The 24509-nt window shown below is 34.3% G+C and overlaps 1 protein-coding gene across 1 annotated transcript in view; it reads left to right on the top strand.

Moving 5' to 3' along the window:
• Nucleotides 1-24509, top strand: part of LOC127957790 (netrin receptor UNC5C-like) — a 145549-nt gene that overhangs the window by 119133 nt on the left and 1907 nt on the right. Inside the window, exons 8-15 of the mRNA XM_052556464.1 lie at nt 9663-9836; nt 12162-12503; nt 13000-13087; nt 14497-14665; nt 16042-16275; nt 17529-17675; nt 18412-18576; nt 22175-22353. Coding sequence (XP_052412424.1) covers nt 9663-9836; nt 12162-12503; nt 13000-13087; nt 14497-14665; nt 16042-16275; nt 17529-17675; nt 18412-18576; nt 22175-22353 — 1498 coding nt within the window. The remainder of the gene's footprint in view (nt 1-9662; nt 9837-12161; nt 12504-12999; nt 13088-14496; nt 14666-16041; nt 16276-17528; nt 17676-18411; nt 18577-22174; nt 22354-24509) is intronic.

The raw sequence follows: 24509 nt of genomic DNA, 5'->3' as shown, positions 1-24509 counted from the left end.
CTAGACACTTGCTAATCATGCTAGCAAACCTGCTTATTATTTGTTAATCATGTTAACTATATGATAGTCATTTGCTAATCACGTTAACAAAATGTTAGGGAGATATTGGTCATTTGCTAATCATGTGAGCAACATGCTATTGACTTGTTAACGACATGCTAGTCAATTTGTTAATCATACTATTTAAATGCTAGTCACTTGCTAGCCATGCTAGTCACTTACTAATCCTGCTAACAACATGCTAGTCACTAGCAACATGCGAACAACATGCTAGTAACTTGCTAATCATGCTAGTCGCTTGTAATCTTGCTAGTAGCATGCTAGTTACTTGCTTATAATGCAAGCAACAGACTAGCGATATGCTAATCATGCTGGAAACATGCTAGTAACTTACTAATTACGTTGGTGACATACTAGTCATTGCTAATCATGTTAGCAAACATCCTAGTTTACTATTTCTTATCTCTTTATTTATATATCTATTTTTCCGATAGATTGTATTGCCTTCAAAACTTTAAAACTACTTCAAATTAGTTATAACTGAAAACCCCTCAAACGTTAAGCTTTTAAAACTACTTCAAACTTTCTGACTAGGCTTTTTCAAGCCAACTTAAAGTTTGCCTACAAACTTTATTATCTAGTTTTATTTTTTATCTTACAGCCAATTAAGTTACAGCAAATAACGTGAATGTCCTCGCTCTTGAATATCACTGGGATATCTGATACATTATACCAAATCAATTCATTCAGGCTGTTGGCTTCAATGAACCAGATAAAAAAATATATTTTTTTAATTTAAGTTATTTCCCAGTATTGCTTCCAGAAGTCCTTGCAATGGATTTTATAACTTTTTATAACATAATTTTTTGATTTGTAATTAATTCACATTGTGACACTAAATTGTTGTTGTTTTTTATTTAGTTAAATATTGATTTAATATTTATGTAACAAAAAAATTATAAATTATATTATGAACGATATGTTATGTTTAGTGCAAAATTATGTGATGTTACTACGTTTTTCAATTTTGTAATGTAAATGTTTTTTATTAATTTAATTTAGCACCAAATGTGCATGATAGTTTCAATGTAGTTCATATACATGCTATTTTAGTATTATTGTGATTCTGTTGTAGTTTTTATTAATAATAATATATATATCTTTTTTTATATTATCAATTTGAATTGTAATGTTTTAGTTATTTTGTTGTTCAGTTAACCTTCGTTTTATTTCAAGTGACAAAAAAAGTTTAAGTTAAGCAAGCAGCAGTTTTGATATAGCAACTGGAAACTTGAGGCCTGAAACATATGCAAGAACACTTTTAGCTACAAAATCTTCATGCATTGTCGTGTAACCGTAACGAAAACACATTAAATATGTACACAGTGCACACAATGCATTGGCTAAGCTCTCGTTTTTGCATATTTGTGAGTGTGTTTCAGGCTTAGCGCTTTATTTTAGGCCTGTACTTCTCTTAAACCGTCAGTGATGCTTCAGTGCTGTTAACTGTGTGTGTGTGTGTGTGTGTGTGTGTGTTTGAGGGCACAATGTTATCTCTTTTCTCCTGAAGCTGTATTATTTATTAAACATTTTCTGCAGTCTGCAGCCACGATCTGGCTCTCCCTCCCTCTTTCACTCACGCTCATGTTCAAAGAAAACGTTTAATCTTCCAGATACATTTTAATGGCTGCATTTAGTAGCTTGCCACTTTTATCATCAAAGCTTGTGTTAGAGCTTGTATGAGTGTTTCTCGGGTGAAATGAGTTAAATGACTCAAGGCATACGATGGTGAGAGTTAAAGAGGGACAGAACACAGAGGAGATCACGTCGATAAAATGCAGTCTGCGTCACGTCAGAGCCGATGGCAAATGTGGTGCTACAAATCACATTGATTTAGAAATAAGTCTGATGCCTTTTCTGTCCGAGTCATCTCATATATCTCATATTGCTCATGAAGTCTTGAAAATTCCAACAATATTATTTTACTCTATTAACATCATGCTTCTGACACAAAAGCTGATACTAAAAACTTTTTTCTTTTTTTTCTTTGTATTTTTTTCAAATTGCAAGGTAGCATTGCATGTATCTTTGATTAAGCAAGCAATCCCAGAATGCACTGTGACAACATGACATAAAATATGAAAACAATTAATTTCTTTAACACATTTCTTCTTGGAAAACTCTAATTAGTCTATATAATTAATTTACTGATTTTATTTTGTCATTTTGTTGTGTATTTTTTTTAAGTTTTCAAGTTAAACTGAAAGAAGTTTATATAGTTGAAATAAAATAAGTTTCAGTTTTTTATATTTTCAGTAAACATTAATTTCAAGTAACATTTTTCTTATGGTTTATTTTTTAGTTAACTTTAATAATTTAGTTGTTTTACTCTGGCATTTATGAAAATTAGGTACTATAGCACTAGTATTGTTTTTCTGCTTATATAATTCTCATTTGTAAATCACTTTGAATAAAAGCGTCAACTAAATGAAAACATGTAAATGTAAATAATTAATACAATGACATCAACCAAGTTCATCAAAAGAGAATGTACATCAAAGGAATAGCATCATTAATTTAATACTTTTAATAATACTAAACCTTTTTTGCATTAATATCTATCAATGATAATTTTTTTGATACATTTATAAATAATTTCATGTGTTTGATCCTTTTGACAGATAAAAGTAAGCAGTAGGTTTTTTTTTTTTTTAGGTCTCTTCTACTGAATTTACTTGATCAAAAATGCATTAAAAACTAATACTGTGAAATTTCTATTTAAAATATATATGTTTTCTATTGTAAATTAAAAAAATTATAAAATGTTATTTATTTCTGTGACGCAGTTGTATTTTCAGCATCATTACTCCAGTCTTCAGTGTCACATGATCTTCAGAAATCATTCTAATATGATGATTTGCTGCTCAAGAAACATTTCTGTTTATCAATGTTGAAAACAGTTGCAATAAAATATGAATATCTTTAAAAACATCTTACTGACCCCAAACTTGTGAACAGAAATATCAAAAATGATAACAGTATATGGATATATGGTCATTTCCAGAGTAATAATGTTCAGTTTTATATTAAAATAAAATGTGAATATTCATATATATATATATATATATATATATATATATATATATATATATATATATATATATATATATATATATTTATATTTATATTTATGTGTGTGTGTGTGTGTGTGTGTGTGTGTATGCATGTATGTGTGTTTAGTTTTGTAAGGTTACAATGAAAAGATACTGCACTCTGCTGAGAAGATGAGACTTAACTTTCTGTGTCTGTGTGTGTGTAAGTGTGTGTGTGTTATCAGTCTGAGTGTGTGTGCTCAGTAAATCCCCTGCGGATCGATGCAGAGGGAATCTGATCAGCAGAAGGCTCTTCCGCCCGCAGACTCATGGGTTGGACGGGTTGCCAGACGATCAAACTCCCTTCCCCTCATTAACCCCCCTGAGTATCTGCACACTGTCCTTCCACTTTAATCACTTCCTTCATACAATCAATAGCGTTTATAAGTCAAGCGTGCTCCTGCATAGAAACAGCCTTTCTGACGCACACACACACACTCACGTATGCATATTCAAACATGGACATACACGTGTCTAAATACTTAAACATGTACAAAGACATGATGAAACACTTTACAAGAAGGTCCTAGTAGTTAACTTTAGTTTTTTGTGTTAAAGGAACAATTCACCAAAAGATGTAAATTTGCTCGTCCTCAGGCCATCAAAGATGTATAGTAGATTAGTTTGTTTCCTCATTGGAACAGATTTGCACAAGAAGTCTTTTTTCGCACTTTCTGAAATCCACACTGTGGTATGTTCGCACGCTAGGGCTCTGCATACTTTCTAAAAACCTTTATGGTGAGGGCTTTCCGCGGTTGCTTCATGCCCCTTCTTGAGTTGGTGAAAAGCCCCGTTCATCTTTGGCGCCACTCCATTTATGTATCCTCGAATACCGAAAAAAAACTGGGTATGTAGCTTAGGCCTTTGGCTATAAGGGATAATGTCATTGACAGCCGTCTAACCGTCCCAGGGGCAACTCCCATGGAAATGGTAGAGTTGGTACTTAGTGTTCGCCATGATTCTGGCTTGCACTCCCCTCAGCATGGCGGCATGGGTATACTGTTCCCCAAAGCTCCCCCTAAAGGACGCAGTTCCAAGTTCCCTTGAAAGGGAACGTCTCAGGTCACGAATATAACCATGGTTCCCTGCGTTCCCTGAGATGTTTTCATGCACTTCAGCAAGTCTTTGACACACCATTGACAGACCCCAGTCTTTGAAGTATTTCCTACATTACTTCATTTTTTTTAATTATTTTTTTCAGTCTTTTAATTTAAATGTGAATTTCTATTTTTTCTGCCCTTTTTAATTATTTCATTTATAAAAAAAGAAAAAAAAAAAGAAAATGAGTCATGAAGTGTAAAGTAAAGCACAATCAAATCCTTATATTATAATCACGATTGCACTTGAATAAGGTTAAAGGTGTAAACTGACGATTGTCCTGCAGGTGACCGCATAAATCTGTCTTCTTACGATGCACTTAGGGTTTTACGATTACTCGAGCACTCGTAGATCTACGATGATTTTCAAGTGCTACTGAAGTTACGATTTGGAAACAGGCCATAATATTAAGATCAGTCGTCCGATCATTTTTATGAACTTCTTTGGCTTACGAAGCTTTTGGTAAACTCCTCAGATTAACTCTAAGGGCGGTTCATTGCCATTGTGACTTACCTATGATGAGTTCACAGCTGAGCGGACATTTCACTCGTTGGTTTCAGCGTCACATTTGCATATGCTGTACTGCTGGAATTCGTGATTGGTTGACAGTGAATTTAAAATATTAAATGGAATGATAAAATAACGTTATTAACCAATTAATGGCCCTTTTACATTTTTCATTCTGTTCGGAACATTTGATTTAGTTTGTGGTTCTGTTCCTGTCAAAATTTTGCTCGTTTCCGGTTTTCGTTTTCGTTCCTTAAACCGGTTCAGAGCCCTGGTTTAGACTCTCATTCTGACGGCACCCATTCACTGCAGAGCATCCATTGGTGAGTCTGATGAAGAAACAAACTTTTCTACATTGTGGATGGCCTGATGTTAAGTAAATTAAACATTTAAATGTAAATTCAAATTTATATTAGCTAACAAGGAAAGTACATCTCTAACAGTATTTATTCTTTGTTGATCCTAATTAATAAAAATATAACCTTTTATTTCAATAATCTTGGTTAATGATGAAATTAATCCTAAGATTAATAAATGCTTTAAATTATTTATTTTTTTCATAAACACTTCATGTTAACATGTAGTTAATGTTCACATGTGGAAATTTATTGTAAACTTTAGTTTTTGTCTTAAATGTTTTGTACATATAAATTAATAATATCTGTATAGAATTTCCTTCAGCAAAGTCAACTCTGTGTGAAAGTCATTGTATAATTTGTCCATTGCATATTGCTATCACACACACACACACAGAGAGAGAGAGATCAGTGCTTAATGGTTAATGAGAGAAATAACTAATGACAATCATGTTTGGTCACAGTCAGTAATCGAATAATATTAGTCATTAGGACACAGCTGTGATCAATTTTTACTACTAATTGTAAATTAATTATGGGTGGAAGCAAATCAATACTGCAGAGGAGAATGATGCTGAGGTCACTGAGGAAAAACAAGGAAACAACATGAGAGATTGTGTGCTGTGTTCAGTGTGACCCCCTGCTGTAACACAGGCTTCAGCAGCTGCTTTGAGTTTTACACTGTAAACACACACACAAAGTGACATCAGAATTTGTGCTCTGCATTTAAGCCATCTAAAGTGCACACACACAGCAGAGAACACACATCCAGGGCAGTGGGCAGCCATTAATGCTGCAGCACCCGGGGAGCAGTTGGGGGGTTCAATGTCTTGCTCAAGGGCACCTAAGTCATGGTATTTACAGTCCGAGACTCAAACCCACAACCTTAGAGTTAGGAATCAAACTCTCTAACCACTAGGCCACGACTTCCCACACATACATTATAAGAAGTTTTTCACTGTCAAAGTTTGTGCATTGTTGGGTAGACTAGTTATTAAGTCAAGCATGGCTGTTATTATTGCTCATACAATTGGAATAAACCTGTATGTGTTACAGACAAGTATGATTTCTCAAATAATGCAGTTCAGGCTACCATCCATAACAGTTTAACAATTTGGACATTTTGTACGGCAAATGTCTTCAAAGCAATATATATATATATCAATCAACTCAAATTGTGAAACTTGTGTATTAAATAAATTAAATGCACACAGACTGAAGTAGTTTAAGTCTTTGGTTCTTGTGATGATTTTGCTCACATTGCTCACAACAAAAACCCACCAAATCTCAACAAATTAGAAATACTTCATAAGACCAATAAAAATTTGTTTTTGGTAAATTGTTGGCCTTCTGGAAAGTATATTCCTTTACTGTACATGTACTCAATACTTGGTAGGGGCTCCTTTTGCTTTAATTACTGCCTCAGTTCTCCGTGGCATGGAGGTGATCAGTTTCTGGCACTGCTGAGGTGGTCTGGAAGCCCAAGTTTCTTTGACAGTGGCCTTCAGCTCATTTGCATTGTTTGGTCTCTTGTTTCTCATTTTCCTCTTGACAATGGCCCATAGATTCTCTCTGGGGTTCAGGTCTGGTGAGTTTGCTGGCCAGTCAAGCACACCAACAGCTTGGTCATTTAACTAACTTTTGGTGCTTTTGGCAGTGTGGGCAGATGCCAAATCCTGCTGGAAAATTAAATCAGCATCTTCTAAAACCTGGTCAGCAGAAGGAAGCATGAAGTGCTCCAAAATATCTTGATTAACGGGTGAAGTGACTTTGGTTTTCAAAAAACACAATGGACCAACACCAGCAGATGACATTGCACCATAAATTGATGCCTGGACCCCAGCCTCAATCCATTCCTTGTAAAGTTCACTCAAATTCATGAATCGATTTTGCTTGACAATTCTCATACGGATGCGGTTCTCTCAGTTGGTTGTGCATCTTTTTCTTCCACACTTTTTCCTTTGACTCAACTTTCTGTTAACATGCTTGGATACAGCACTCTGTGAACAGCAGCTTCTTCAGCAATGAATGTTTGTGGCTTACCTTCCTTGTGAAGAGTGTCAGTAATTGTCTTCTGGACAGCTGTCAGATCAGCAGTCTTCCCCATGATTGTGTAGCCTAATGAACCAAACTGAGAGACCATTCTGAAGGCTCAGGAAACCTTTGCAGGTGTTTTGAGTTGATTAGCTGATTGACATGTCACCATATTCTAATTTGTTGAGATAGATCATTGGTGGCCTGTTGTTAAATGTGAGCCCAAATCATCACAATTAAAAGAACCAAAGACTTAAACTACTTCAGTCTGTGTGCAGTGAATTTATTTAATACACGAGTTTCACAATTTGAGTTGAATTACTGAAATGAACTTTTCCCAACATTCTAATTTGAGATGCACCTGTATATATATATATATATATATATATATATATATATATATATATATATATATATATATATACAGTATAGTGGGATATATATAATGTAATAAACTAATAACAATTTTACAAGAAAAATAAATGTAGACTGTGTGTGTGTGTGTGTGTGTGTGTGTAGTCAAACATTTTAACTTTATCTATCTATCTGTCTGTCTGTCTCTCTGTCTGTCTATATCAACTGCTTGATTGCTTGTGTTGGTGCAACAGTGTAACTATATTATTATCTCCCAGCTCTTATCTGGTAAATACAAATATAAGGGATCAAGATATTAAGATAAAATAATTATAATATTGTGATTTCCTTTAAAACTGCTTTGAAACAATGTGAGAAAATACTATACAAATAAATGGACTTTAATAATTTTACTTCATTTTGGTGCCCTCTGCTGGTAAAGTGAGTCTGTTGTGGTCCAACCAATAGGCTTAAGTCTGTGAAGGATTGTAATAAATATTCATAAGCCTGAGTCTAGTCTGTCTTAAAGACATGCTGCTGTTAATGTCAGCCTGATAAGTCATATGTGTGAAGCATGAGTGGAGTTTTAATCTGTGTACCTTTGTTGCAGTCTCACTGCGACTAATGAGTGATGAACGCCAGCATGTGCTTTACACAGTCAATAGATACAGAAGAGGGGATTTAAGCGCATATTCTCACACACACTTTAAACATCAGAGACTGTGGTGATTTTGGCTGCTTCTTTCTTTGATGTTTCAGAGCCGCAGCTTCATTTCGGCCCTGATCCCCTTTTAATCTCCACATTCACAAATTCAGAAACACACATACACACACACACTCACGTAGAGAGAGAATCCACAGGAAAAGAGGTCAGATGAACATGTCACTATTGTTCTCCTGCAGTCTGCTGAAGAATGAGGCTGATTTCCAGGAAGATGAGCAATATGGCGTGTAATAATTTATAGCCTCATTAAATTAAAGGACTGGATTCTCTTCTCTCGCAGTCTGACTGTCTATTTTCAGGCTGTTTTTTCATCTTCCTGCAGTTGGAGGTCTAATTTTCTCTCTCTTACTGTGAAAACTCCTTCTAATGATTGATGCAGGGGGTTTATATACTGATTAATGTCGTAGTTTTTAAAGGCCATTCTCAGACGTGACCTTTAACCCATATTGCTATAATGATTTGTCATTTGAAATGAAATACTGCAGTATGTGCTCTGCTAAAAATAGTAACTGAAACAGTGTTATTTTAGTAGCATTGATACGCTATTATAGATAGAATTTTTTATTTTAGAGATTATTTTAAATGTTAAGATTAAGTAATTTTGTTGTGTCTTTTATTTATTAGTTTAAGTTAAACTGAATTAAAATAAGAAATGTCTTGGCACATAAGTGTACTTGTATGGCTGTTTGGTGTAGCATACTAACATACTAATATTTAGTATGTCTGCACTATACAGTATGTATACTGTGCACAATATGCTAATTTTCATTATGCAAGAAATTGTAATTAATATTTTTTTCTTGGTTTTCATTGGTAGTTTAGTTTATGTTGTAATAAAAGTATGTTTTTAGATTTTTATTTATTTATTATTAATATTTTAATGCATAATTTTCAGTACAAATAATTGTTGTTTTTATTTATTTTGTTGTTATTTTTATTCATTATTTTATAAAACTTATAAAAGCTACGTTATAGCTTTTTTCTTATTTCAGTTTTGGCCTTAATAATTTTTTTAATAATTTTTACTACTAATACCCTTAGACTCCAGAGGGTTAATTGCTGATGCAACATTTTATGTTGAATGTCTTCATTTAGTATAAAACAGAGGCACACTGCTCAGAATACTGTATCCCACAATGCAATGCTCTCAACTTGCACTCACATGTTAACAGCTCTTATTATACCTATTACTTTACTGGACTGACTAAAGTTTAAGACACATAACCTTATTCAAAATATACAATTTTACTTTAAAATGCTGACTGGATGCTCCTTGCACCACTAATGTAACATACTATAATGTGTTTTAAACATTTCATAAAGGAGTAACAACTACTGTTTTGCTTACTGTTAATATAGCAGGCAGTATCCAGTATATCCTGTACACAGTATGCAGTATGTATAGGCTCGTGTTCATTGTGTTTGTCTGTCGTGCAGAGGTGGCACTGTACATGGGGATCGTCATGGCGGTGGTCGTGTGTCTGATCATCTCTGCTGTCGTGGCGCTGCTTGTGTACCGCAGAACTCATCGCCGCTTTCACTCGGACATCATCGACTCGTCTGTGCTGAACGGAGGATTCCAGCCTGTCAGCATCAAACAAGCACGCTCAGGTGAGACTCCACTTCAGCAGTGGATCACCATCAGTTTCTGACTGGTGAGGGTTTTTTTTCTATTACTTTTATTTGGAAAGGATGCACACAATTTATTAATAGTGACAGCAATAACATGAAAAGTATTTCATTTCAAATAAACTTTCTATTCATCAAAGAATCCTGAAAAAATTTATCCAAAATCCCAAAAGATTTTAGGCAGCACAACTGTTTTCAACATTGATAATAATAGGAAATGTTTCTTGAGCAGCAAATCAGCAAATTAGAATGATTTCTGAAGGATCATGTGACACTGAACAACGGAGGAATGATCCTGAAAATTCAGTTTTGTATCACAGGAATAAATTACATTTTATATATATTAGAAAATATTTATTTCAAACTGTTATAATATTTCAAAATATTACTGTTTTCACTGTATTTTTATCAAATAAAAGCAGCCTTGGTGAACATTAGAGACACCTTTATTTATTTTTAACATAAATTATAAAAAATAATAATATTGTGTGTGTGTGTGTGTGTGTGTGTGTGTGTGTGTGTGTGTACATATATATATTTATATATATATCACAATTTTGGGGGAAAAAAAGAGAGAAAATAAAGTCTTATGGGTTTGGATTGACATGAAGATCACAAAACATTATTTTTTTTAAGTGAACTGTTCCTGTAATAGGAAATCTAATTCTTTACATCAGTGTCTTTTGCAGTTTTTACCAGATTGAAAGGGATTTAAGGCATTGTAATTATCAAAATCTTTTTAATGCACATCCTTGAGTGGAAAACTCCTTTAGTAAAACATTCAAACGCATTATTCAGACACAATCTCTTACTGCTGCTCTCAGTCAATGCAACAGTCGGAGTGTGTGTGTGTGTGTGTCACCATAAGACACAAGAATGATTAAAATTCCAATCAAGTGGTGAACAGAATGGAAGGCAGTGTTCCGATGTTAAATTGAGGTGTGTGTGTGTGTGTGTGCGCGTGTGTGTGTGTGTGTGTGAGAGAGAGAGAGAGAGAGAGAGACATTTCATCTGAGGAACATTAGAATGCCTGTCACTCTCCAACCTGAACAGGTTATCATTAATGAAGAATCGTCGTTCCGCTCGCTCTCGTATTGTCTCGCTTTTCTCCTCATTTTCCCGCTCGTTTTCTGTGTTAATTAAACATGAAGTGGACTGTAGGTGTAAATGGCACCCTGTCAGAGTGAAAGCCCCGTGTGGAGGACGTCGGAGAGTGAGTTGATAAATACAGCAGTAGAGGATGTTTTGATGGTAAAGCGAGACGTTCACATCCGTCAGTTTTGCTCTGTTGAAGATCTCTCCCGGGTTTGGATGTGTTTACTTCTATCTGTGTGATGCAGTGCAGTGCGCTTTACACTGTCTCACCGATCGCTGTGTGATGAACGACTTTAACGTGTGTGTGTCAGGAGTGTAAACGGAGCTAATGCTCACACCTGAGGAACCAGAGAGGCGAAGTGACAATCCTCTGTTTAGTCACTGTACGAAGCTGAATGTTAATGAGCAATCAGTATGGAGATTAGCAGCCGCTGGCTACAAGAGTCCTTTACAAGCTCACTCACAAACACACGGTGATTTCACTTCAAAATAGCACACAACACAAATACATACAAGGAGTAGGTCACTCAAAGCAGTCATTTACCCTCCTTCATGCTGTTCCAAACCTGTGTGACTTTCTGGAGCAGGAAAAAGGAGATGTTTCACAGAGTCGTCAAGCTGCTCGGTTACATGCTCTGTACGTGAATAATGGATGTGTTTACATCTAAATGATGCAAAATGATCTGGGAAATCACAAAAACAGCTTGTTTCGATCAAAGCAATGTTTCAATCATTTTAAGTTTTTAAATTCCTTGTTTTATTGTTAAGCTTTTTTTTAAATGTATTATTATTTTCTTTTCTTTTATGTAAAGTGCTGTGAATTACCATTGTGTATGAAATGTGCTATATAAATAAGCTTGCCTTGCCTAATACATTTCTTTCTTGAGCAGCAAATCAGTATATCAGAGTGATTTCTGAAGATCATGTGACACTGAAGACTGGAGGAATGATGCTGAAAATTCAGCTGTGCATCACAGGAATAAATTGTATTGTAAAATACATTCAAAGAGTAAATAGTTATTTGAGATTGTAATAATATTTCACAATTGTACAGTTTTCATTGTGTTTTTTACTTTTTTAATTAACGCAGTCTTTTAATGCAGCATCAGAGACTGCTTTCAAAAACATTAAATCATCTTTGGAAGCGAGGTGTATTTAATAAGCTGACAGATGTCATTAGTAATGATGGTTATGTCATGTGTGTGTTTGCAGCGGATCTGCTGGCTGCGACCCCTGACCTGTCCTCAGCGGCGGCGCTGTATCGAGGTCCTGTATATGCCCTCCACGACATCTCCGACAAAATCCCCATGACCAGCTCCCCTCTGCTGGAGACGCTGCCGCTTCCCAACCTCAAGATCAAAGTCTACAACACCCCTCAGGAAGATATGACCTCTGACCTCTCCGCCACCCTGTCCCCCAAAGTCACCCACTCTCTTCTGGACAGCGACCACATGACCCTGCGCTCCCAGACGCTGGCGCGCACACGGGACCCCACGAGTACGGCGTTAGGGTCATTTAACTCACTGGGAGGTCATCTGATCATACCCAACTCAGGTGAGAACGGACACACACACACACACACACACAGGTTATTTATGTATAATTTATGATGCACAATCACACTCCGGTCCTCGCTCAGTGTCCAACATATATATGAATTGCAGTGTGATATAATTTATGATGATTAATTGATTGTGTTGATAGTCCTTCATTAGTTTAATTAAGGCGTACGGCTGAAACGGGTTCCAGGAAGATGTGATGGAAATGTCACATTCACAATCTCGCATTCGTGTGATGAGATGAACACGCTCAGTGACAGTGATGAATGAATCCAGAGGACAACAGCTAATAAATATATTACTTCATGAACTACAGAGATGACACACAACACTCCACTGATATTACATGAGACACCATCTATCTATCTGTCTATCTGTCTATCTATCTATCTATCTATCTATCTATCTATCTATCTATCTATCTATCTATCTATCTATCTATCTATCTGTCTTTTCTCTCTGAATCAGTTTTTCTGTAATGTGTGTTTCAGGTGTGAGTTTGTTGGTTCCAGCCGGTGCAATTCCTCAAGGTCGTGTGTATGAGATGTTTGTGACAGTTCAGAGGACAGAGAGCATGAGGTAAACACACACACACACACACACGTACACACACACACACACACAAAATAGGGCTGGGTTGATTAGTCTAGGCTGTTTTCAGTCAATGAACAGAACTTTGTAGCACACATCCCATCCAATAACTCACAATAAGCTTGGTAATTTGTTCATTTTGATATGAAATTAAGTCTCAGATTTCAAATTATTACCATTTTACTGCATTATTCAAACAATAAATGCAGTTTTGCCATTGTTTAATGTGGAGTGACAGATCACTCTACATCAGTTCAAGAGACACAGCAGACTGTGAACTTTTTGTCTCCTCCATAAACATGAATGAACATCCGAAGGTATGTTAAAAGAAAGAGTAACTTATCTTTATCCTGTCTCATGTAATTTCTCATGTTTTAACTGTGACCACACAATTCTGTCAATATCACAGCTTGTAAACAATGTCACATTAACGTCACATTTACCTCAGAAAAAACATTTGTTGCCCATAATCTCAGCTAGAATAATTAAGTCTAAAGCAAAATACATGCACAGTGTAACATATTCATTATCATTTTTACTGTTCTTCAATGTCTATCACGTTTTTTTATGACAGCCATCAGTAGAAATATAATTATGTAATTGTAACTTTATTATAAAAACTTAATTGAGAGTCATTTAAACGTTTGCATATGTGCCCCTGGACCACAAAAGGGTAAATTTTGTTGAAATTGAGATTTGAATAAATAAGCTTTCCATTGATGTATGGTTTGTCATGACAGGACAATATTTGACTGTTTGAAAATCTGGAATCTGAGGGTGCAAACAAATAAAAATTAGAAAATAGCCTTTTAAAGTTGTCCAAATGAAGTTCTCAGTAAAGAATATTACTAATCAAAAAGTTTTGACATATTTGCAGTAGGAAATGTACAAAAGAATCTTCATGAAACATGATCTTTCCTTAATATCCTAATGATTTTTGGCATAAAAGAAAAATCGATCATTTTGACCCATACTATGTATTGTTGGCTATTGCTACAAATATACCTGTGCTATTAAGACTGGTTTTGTGCTCCAGAGTCACATGTAATTAGTTAATTTTACCTTCGGTATTATAGTAATGTACTGACTCTCATGTATATTGACAGATTTTTTTCCTGGACATTATTTGGCATGTACTGTACCTGATATATAAACAGAATAAAAAATATTGAATTGAATCAAACTGAATCGAAAATGGAATCAAATCGAAAGATTGTGAGTCAGAAAAAAAACATACTATGGACGTCATGGCTGCCGTCAACTGTTTGGTTACCAGCGTTCTTCATAATATATTCTTTTGTGTTCAACAGCAAAAAAAGAAACTTATACAGGTTTGGACCAACTTGAGAGTGTGTAAATGACTGAACTGTCCCTTTAAATGTGTCTGTGTCTCTCAGGCCAGTGGTCGGTGACGGGGAGGCTGTGCTCAGCACTGTGGTCAGCTGCGGTCCGGCGGGTGCCCTGTTGACCCGTCCCGTCATCCTCACTCTCCACCACTGCGCACACGCCCACTCTGACGACTGGCAAATCATCCTCAAGAGCCACACGCAGCAGGACCAATGGGAGGTGAGGAATTTGAATACAGCCGATCGGGACAGCCACTGGCTGAATGAAAGCTTGGCAGCGAGAGGAATCAGGTCAGGGAAACTCTGGAGATGAGCCGCTCCATTTCAATAAACTACTTATCCTGCAGAGAGAGGGAAACATGACTGGAAAATAAATGTAACTATCAGTGAAGGCAGGCAGGGTAAATTGGCCTGCTGTGCATGGCAGGGTTCTACAAATAGACAACACAAAATTCAATTATTGCAAGAGTGGAGATGGGAAAAGGATGGGGTGTGTTTATCAGGAGGAATCTGCTTCCTTTATCAGAGCCGGGATTCCCTCAGACACACACTCGCATTGTGTCTTTCTGTGTGTGTGTGTGTGTGTGTGTGTGTGTGTGTGTGTGTGTGTGTGTGTGTGTCTGTGTGTGTGCAGGAGAGACCAAATGTCTTCAAGAACCTGCTTGTGGGGAGATATATCTCATAAAACCTGTCAAAAACATACCTGGGTCATATTTCACTCCAAAATCAAAAGAAGAAATAAGAAATTACTTTTTCCTAGACAATGGAACCTATTTTTAGGACTCTTGAAAGTGTTTGATTTTTCATGTTATTTTTTATAATAATCAACAACAACCCTCACCCAAAATAATTACTGTAACCAAAAAGTATTAATCTGACAATATATCATTTGAACAGTATTTTGTTTACATCCAATATTAATTGCAATGTCAGTTTTACAATTGCATCATTGCAATGGATTGTACTGCTTTTAATTTATTTGTTTAGATTTTAAGAAATTGTTGTATTAATTTATTAAAGGGATTCAGGAGTAAATGTATTTAATGTACAAAGGAAATGTACTTTGTCACAAAAATAATTTCAAAAAGTATATATATATATATATATATATATATATATATATATATATATATATATATATATATATATATATATATATATATATATATATATTATAAAACATACAATTATGTAATTATTTTATTAATTAATCATTCATTCACTTATTTTATTTTAATTTAATCATTAAATTGGCATATAAAATGAAATATTATTACTAAAATATATATTTTTTTATTTTAAACTGATAAAATGAGATGAGGAAAATTTAACACAACATTATTATGTGTTGTTTTTTTGTGTTTGTTACTTATGCATCACTGCAGCATTTGAATCCTATAAATATTTCAGTGGAAAAGGACAATAAAGCATGACTTATCTTAAAATAATAAATATCTTAAAAATAATAATATTAATCACGTAATTTATTCAGAATCTAAGTTCCACCAGGGAACAAATATATCTTCAAGTTTATAATGTATGTGTGTGAGAGATGATGAGCTGCTCATGTGAGTGATGTGTGTGTTCTGTGTGCAGGACGTGGTCGTGGTTGGAGAGGAGAACTTCACTACTTCCTGTTACGTGCAGCTGGGGGAGGAGGCGTGTCACATCCTGACCGAGACGCTCGGATCCTACTGTCTGATTGGCCAGAGCGTCTGTCCGTCAGCGGCTAAGCGAATCAAACTGGCTGTGTTTGGTCCTGTATACACAGCAGGTGTAGACTATCACATCCGAGTGTACTGCCTCGACGACACGCAGGACACACTCAAAGTGCGTAACAGCTGACCACTGTGGCTTCCAAGCCCTCTTAAAAATAGTCAATTAAGAGTTTCAGAATCATTTTCCGCTTTCTCTCCTTCTCTGACACTGGCTGTTTAATGCCATAGTGTCTTATTTTAACTTACTTCTATATTGTATGTAAATGAGCACTGTTATGATTGGCTAATATCAGGGACTAGTCTAAAGGAGGAATAACTCAGTTAATTGCCCCTATTATGGGTAATGAAAGGAGTCCCCAATAACAGGTTGACATACATGCAAGGACAAAAAACACACTCAGCGACGGCCGCCTTCCGCTCACTTTTGGCTTCAAAAACGCTGTTTGGAAAACTACGGGTGACATGACGGACACTATGTCCATGTTTTTATACGGTCTATGATTTTACTGCTCCAAAAGCGGCACCTAGTGGCAAAGAATGGCAGACCAACTCTTAAAGACCAATAAGTGGGCGGGCAATATGCTAATGTTTCATGTTGTCAACTTTTTTAAAAAAGACTCGCTTTAATGATTTAGAGTCGACTCTTTCCTTTGAGAGACAATAACTTTAGACATAGTGCACTTTCAGATTTAAAACTTTGCAGGATGTTTTCATTCACTTAGAACTGTTACACACTGCAAGGTACTATAATGGAAAAATCCATTATAGGAACACATTAATATGTGTGTATATATATATATATATATATATTTTTTTTTTTTGCATGAAAATTTAGTTTAAATATTAATATGTTTACATTATTTTGATCTGCTTTAATATTTTAATTAAAATGGTTAAATAATTTAATATACATTTATATGATTTTTATTTAAATTATTATTGTTATTATTGTAGTTATTACCTAAATATAATTATTAATGTAATATTTTACATGTATACATATTTAAATAAAAATGTATATTTTAATTTAAGTGATGTAATAATTACATTTTATACAACATTTAATACACTGTAATGTAATTCTTATGTATTATTATTAAATATATACTCAGTATTGATAGTTTTTATTTAATTCATTTTATATTTGTAAAAAAAAATTATATAAAGAGTTTTAATATCACTTAATTGTATATATTTTGTTGTTGTTGTTGTTGTTGTTAATATTATGTACTTTTATACTATGTATGAAAACACTTTTTGGGCCAAACTCTTTCATTTTAACATATAATAAGAGGCGTGTGAAATGTGACGGTATGATTGTGTAAGTGGTGCAGCACTGTTGACTGAATGAGTTTGTGTGGACAGGAGGTGCTGCAGATAGAAAAACAGATCGGTGGGAAACTGCTGGATGAACCAAAGTCTCTGAACTTCAGTTACAGCAACCACAACCTGAGACTGTCAATACATGACATCCACTCGCAGTGGAAGAGCAAACTCCTCACCAAATACCAGGTGAAGACAACAGATACAGCTGAGGCTTCAGACAGGATTACAAAATGTCAGGAGAGGGAGAAGAGTGTTCTTCTGAATTTAGGATAGAATATTGACAGGGACTAGATTTAGAAGAAGAATGAGACTTAATGAGTTTTTCTTTTAAATGTTTTTAATATATTTATTGTATTTATTTATTGTGACATTTTTTATTTAAATGATTAAGTAATTTAATATTTAATAGTATTTAATATTTCTTAATGTTAATATTTCTGTAACATATATATATATATATATATATATATATATATACAAACTTCAATAATTATATTATTATTAAAACTTCAATAAGGATATTATTATTAAAAAATATGATATTATATTATATCTATTATGTATTTATATATTGCAAATTAGTTTTTAATTTAATAAATTATTAAATTATTAATATATAATTTAAGAATATATAATTTTATTATATACATATTTAATACATTATTATATTTATTGTATTCATTATTTTACAATTAAATTAAATATAATATATAATTAAAGTTATATTTATAATTTAAGTGATAAGCTAATTTAGAAGTGTAATTATATAATTAAAGTAAGTTACTATTACTTCATGTTTAATAATATTTGAAAACATATTTTAATTTTTATGATTAAGTAATTTAATATAACATTTAATGCTATTTAACTTATTACAGACATCAGGTAAAGTGTGTGTGTGTGTGTGTGTGTGTCCGTGCAGGAGCTGTCTTTCTCTCAGGTGTGGAGTGGATCTGTGCGTCAGCTGCATTGCTCCTTTGCTCTGGAGCGTCAGAGCGTGAGTGTGTGTGAGCTGTGCTGCAAGCTGTGCGTCAGACAGGTGGAGGGAGAAGGTCAGATCTTCCAGCTCTACTCCACACTGAGCGAGGTACAGTAACACGCCCTCTCTCACTCTCTGCTGTCCCACTCGGACGTCTTAAGATGCTTGATATTTGCTCAGAATGAAAACACACACTCGTTTTTAAAGCTGTGATGTCTCAATCGCTCTCGCAGGTAATTAATTCCTTCTGTGAATTTACTTCCGTCACTCTTTTATAGTATTTCCAAGCTTGTTGCAGTGCATTCTGGAATAGGGAGACCAGACGTCCCCGTACAGCAAGTTCCAAAATACATTGCAAAAAGCCAAACCATGCAGTAATCCGCTGGTTATTGGAGCAATCGTGTAGTGATTACTTTACCAACAGAGGGCGCTGTGAGCTACACTGATGACGCGCACCAATACTTGAAGAACGTAACCTGGATGAGAGCAGAGCGCTATTAACATCAATTATCAAAAGATACACAATAGACTGGTTTCCATCCAAAGTTGTGAATTCTACGTATGCGCAAAATTTAAATATCGCATAAAACATTTGCAAATAAGCTCCATTTCCATCCAACGAGTCAAAGAGAACAAAATCGTCACTTCCTATTAGAACTGGCCGCGAGGCTATATATCACTATGAAAGTAGGAGAAACCCTGAATATAATAATTTTCATAGGCTTTTGATTGCTTACGGAGGTGGATGCTGCTGTTTGGGAACGCAGTCGTGTAACAGTTCTGGGAGGCAGTTATTATACTATTCCTAATTATGCTTATTATTATTATGCTTATTAGGCTCATTTTGAAACTAAAAATGCAACATAATGATTTTGCTTGTAAGATAGGATAGTGAGAGTAATTTCCAAGCACACACACACACACACACAAAGTTACTAAAATTGTCATCTGTTAGGGAAAATTAATACATTAAATAGTTACAAACAGGAAATGTTAAAAATATGTTTTATTTTGATACAGTATTTTGTTATAGTATAAAACAAATAACTGCTTGCTATTGACCATTATTACTATTACCTATTTTCATAGTGTGATTTTTGGTGAATTGTGATAAAACTAGATCGAAATCAAAACAAAACACAATCATAATAATCAAACTAAACATCATCATAATTATATTAATAGAATAGGGAACCCACAATATTTAAAAAACTAAAAACATTATATAGTCACCCTATAAAATCAGAGAGAGAGAGAGAGAGAGATTTCAATGATATTTTGACCACTCAAATAGGACTATCCCTGGATTCGATTTCAGAAATCTGGAACTTCTGGGATAGAATTCTGGGATTCTGTCTAGTTAGAGATTTTGTTACGGCTCTGAGCTCTCCATCAGCTGTCTTATTTCAGTTCCCTGGAGAAGAGCTTCAGCTACTCTTAACACCCTCACACATCGTCTGTCTATACATCACAAAGGGTTTTCACCGAGCCGCTGTGTTTTTCTCCCTCCGCCGCTCCTGGGCTTTAATCAATGTGTCTAATTAAGAACAGCACAGATTCGTTAACATTATAGATGGATGTGTAGCGATGAATTGAGTCCTTCTGGGCTGTGAAGCGCATCTGTCTGACTGATGTTTGGTCTCTTCAGGGACTGTTGTCATTTCATGCTAGTAAACATAGATTGAGTGCATTTATTGATCAAAGATGCTCATTTTGATACACTTGTGTAAAGATGTTTAAAGAGGGGGTTGACTGTTTGTTATTTTCCTAGGCTTGATTGTGTTTATGAGAAAATAATAAAATAAACATTTCAAAGTCAAAACGCAGAATGTTTTTATAATAATGCATCTCTGAAGTGAAGTTTCAATGGCATTATCGTTTCATCTCACCGACGTACAGCATAATGTCTAATAAAGTCATTTATTTTAGTTACTTGCCAGAGCAACATTTGACATTTTCATAGCATTCATACATTATATAAGCTTTATTTTAATTAATTAAAATTATTTTTAATATTTCATCATAGTTAACAATACATTAAAAACACTGGTACTAGGTGTTGAGGTTGATTGATTAGGGTGGTTTTAAGTTCTAAATTAAATTAATTAATTATATATATATATATATATATATATATATATATATATTTTTTTTTTTTTTTTTTTTTTTTTTTTGGTTTAACAGGAATAAAACAAAATTTTAGTCATGTTGCTTTGTGCTTTTAATAAAAAAATATTTGTTAAAAAATACAGCAAAAACTGTAATATTGTGATATATTACAATAGAGCTATTTGAAATTGTAATAATATATTTAAAAATGTAATTTATTTTTGTAATTTATTTTTTAATGTATTGTTTCAATGTTGTGATTTAGTTGCATTTTGTGTGAATTTTAATATTTGTGTCACTTATATTAAGTAGCAGCTGCACTCATTTCACATCCTCAGCTTCTGTTCTTATGGATGTACAAAAGCAGATGCTTTTATTTGGTGCTGTTGCTTTTTATGAATAATATCACCAACGAGAGAGATTTAATTAAACCTCCTCCTCAACACACATGCACTCGCTCACGATTGAGATTGCGGCTCGGATTTTAATGCATTGGAAATGTCAGTTGATATTATTTCCAAGAAGCAGAGCGTATCTCCAGCAGGGAAACAGCCTTGATTCGGTGAAAACATTTCTAAATACCAGAAGAGCAGTGGAGCTAAGACGCACGATGATGTCTATACATATGAAGATACATATGAGCAGCTTCAAAATGACAAGCAAGACGTGTGTTAGTGATTAGAAGAACTATGTGTAATCAGTCTCTGTTTATTATTGTTTTTAAGAAACAAGATGTTGGTGAAGGTTTACCCCAAAATACATCACAGATCAGTTATTATTCCATGCAAAAAATAAAAATTAACAGAAGGAAAAACATGCATTTTTTGTGCATGTACCTTTAAATGCAAATGAGATGCTGTATGGGCCCCGCCCCCTTCCAAAAGAGTCTTTACAGTTCATGCCTCGCATACGCTGCCAAAACAAAATGTCTGTTTGGTTTGGATTAGCATGTTTATTGTGCTCACACTACATTGCAGTTCGTCGTCGTCATAAAAGTGTATTATTTGCACGCGTTTTAAATCCGCATCAGTTTAAACGTCTGATATACAGTGTTCTGAGCGTGTGGGCTAATTGAATTTATTATTGCGCTTAAACTGATACGTACATGGGAGACAACAACAGTCGGTTATGTCTGCGAACGTAAACAGCTTGAAAAGAAATCGCATGTAAAATTTTGACCTACATGACAGAAGGGTAATATTCAGTACCTACTGCTGTCTGTGCTGTTAATATAAATCAAACAACAAAACAAACAGAAAATCACTGCGCTTGACTGAATAATGTAAAGTAGTTTTAAGAATGAATTTCCTACATAATTGCTGAGTTGAAATGCCCTCGCGAGCACATAAACGTGGCAGACGGAGTACAGCTCACTCAGGGGAGGAGCTAAGCTAATATAGGCAAAGATTGTTACCAGTCGTGGGCGGGGCTTGTGACGTCAATTTGGAGTGCGTTCCTAAATGACTCATTTTGAGATGCCATTTCTGATTTATGGGGGATTTTTGCCACTGTAGGGTGGTGGTTGTGTACATTCACTTTTGACACATAATTAAGATAAAAAAACAAACATATAATATATTGTATGTGTGTTCTGCAGGACGTCCAGAGCATCGATACATCCCTGATGGATCCAAGCAGCAGTATCACGGTTCTTGCGGGTCCAAGCGCGTTCAGGATCCCAGTCAGCATCAGAAGCAAACTGTGCAGCAGCCTGGACATCCCGCACACACGCGGAAACGACTGGAGAATACTGGCGCATAAACTCAACCTGGACAGGTGACGTTCACACACACATCAACACCGTCTGTGCATGCAGTCACTCATACAGTCATTTAGACCTTCAGTTCCTTTCCAGGAAGTCTCTAAATAATGAAATACCATTAAGATCATTAAGATTTAAGTCTCTTCAGCTCACCAAGGTTGCATTTATTTGATCAAACAGTAAAAACAGCAACAGTGTAAAATATTATTACAATATTCTGTTTAATATTTTCTATTTGAATAGATTTTAAAATGCAATTTATTTCGGCGATCAAAGTTGTATTTTCAACATCATTACTCCAGTCTTTAGTGTCACATGATTCTTCAGAAATCATTTTAATATGCTGATTCACTGCTCGAGAAACATTTCTTATTATTATTATTATGAAAACTATAATAATAATGCATCCTTGCTAAATAAAAGTGTTTTTTTACATAAAAAAAATATTTTTTTCTAATTGAACATTACTTTATAAAATATTAATTTTGTGCTGAAAAGTTTTTAATGACTAAATTGATTTTAATGTGAAAATCTAGCTTACATTTGTATATACATGCTAAAAATTAAAATAAATAAATAAATATAACACCTAGTCCCATTTCAAGTTCATAAAATAAAATAAGATAAATTATATTTGTTTTAGTAATATTGTTTTATATTTCTATGTACTTTTTTATTTTAATGTTAGTACCTCAGCTTAAATCTCTCTTTTTTTCAGTTAGGCAACATTTTTTAATTAAAGGTTTTAAAAATTTTTTTTTAGCTTTATTTCAATTAATGAAAATGATTTTTGACAGCATATATTTTTATGAATAATATAATATAATATAATATAATATAATATAATATAATATAATATAATATAATGCTCGTTCACCATAAGCTAACCATAAAAGAAGTAATTTTCATCTATCATTATAGGTCAACATTTTAGCATCAATGTGCTGAGACTGCAGTGTAGTTTTAATGTAAAAGCAATAGAAGAGAAACTAATGTGCTCTAGAAGTATCTCATAGGAGAGTTTGAAGACAATTAACGGTGGAAAAACAGCAGGAGAGCAAAAGAGTAATTTCCTATTGTTCTTTTGCTTCTGCCTGGAGGATACGAAGAGATAGATTCACTCTCTCAAACATCAACTTTTCAAAATACCAGCGTTTCGGTGCGCCTTCGCAATCCACGTAATTAGAGGAAAAGGCAAAAAAGCGCAGGACCCCTATGGTTTGAGTTCTTGTTGAGGTTTTACTGCAGGACGCTTTAAGAACGAGGATCTGATTTCAAACGAGAGAGAGTTTAGGATGGAGAGTTTGCTGTTCACCTCTGAGGACCAACAGGCATGAAAGAAGCAGAAGACGAGAGATTTTGAGTTCACAGGGGACAGGAAGAAGAGAGATAAAACGAGGAGGATCCTGAAAAAAAATGTTAAAATAAAAAAGATGTTAAAAGTGAAAAGACAGGCTGCGCTGCACCTTCTGCAGGGATGTGTTTCTTCTCCATTCAACTCTGATTACAGCAGCTCTGACTGACTGATGTTATACACCATCTGATGGTGAAGTGTGTCAACCTGCTGACACTTTGCTGTTATTATTTGAATATATTATCATTTAGTTTTATATTATAGTTAAGTATATTATTCTTCTTATGAATTTCCCTGAAATACACATGCATCTGGTTGGGAATCACTGCTCATTTTTGCTCCTGTTATATTTGCACACAGTAAATGTGAGAATGATGGGAAAACATGAAGAAAAAAAACATGCAAAGAAAGCGTCACGAGATGTGTCACACCTTACAGAAATAGAATTCAATTGTAGACAGGCATGAATACTGGCTGTTTTTTTGTTTTTTTTTAATAGTATAATTTAACCAAAGTAATTTCAATCATTGAATATTTACTGGGGAAATCAGCTGTGGCTGATGAGTAAATCCTTCAATACACATAAAACAGAGATGTATTTTTTCTGTATTTTATTTTAGCCTGTATGGCATTTCAAAGGAAAGAAATTAAGACATACATAAATATTGGTGTTGTAATTTTACTGTTATTATATAAACTTATTATAATAACATTCTTTTAATTAATTAATTAATTCGTGTTTTTGTGTGTGTTATTATTAATGTTATTATTACTATTCATTTAAATGGATTTCCAAAGCAAAAAAAAGAAAGAAAA

Source organism: Carassius gibelio, chromosome B5, assembly GCF_023724105.1.
Source record: "Carassius gibelio isolate Cgi1373 ecotype wild population from Czech Republic chromosome B5, carGib1.2-hapl.c, whole genome shotgun sequence".
Classification (NCBI taxonomy): Eukaryota; Metazoa; Chordata; class Actinopteri; order Cypriniformes; family Cyprinidae; genus Carassius; species Carassius gibelio.
The sequence above is the reverse complement of the archived record's forward strand: the minus strand, read 5'-3'. Positions and strand labels throughout refer to the sequence as shown.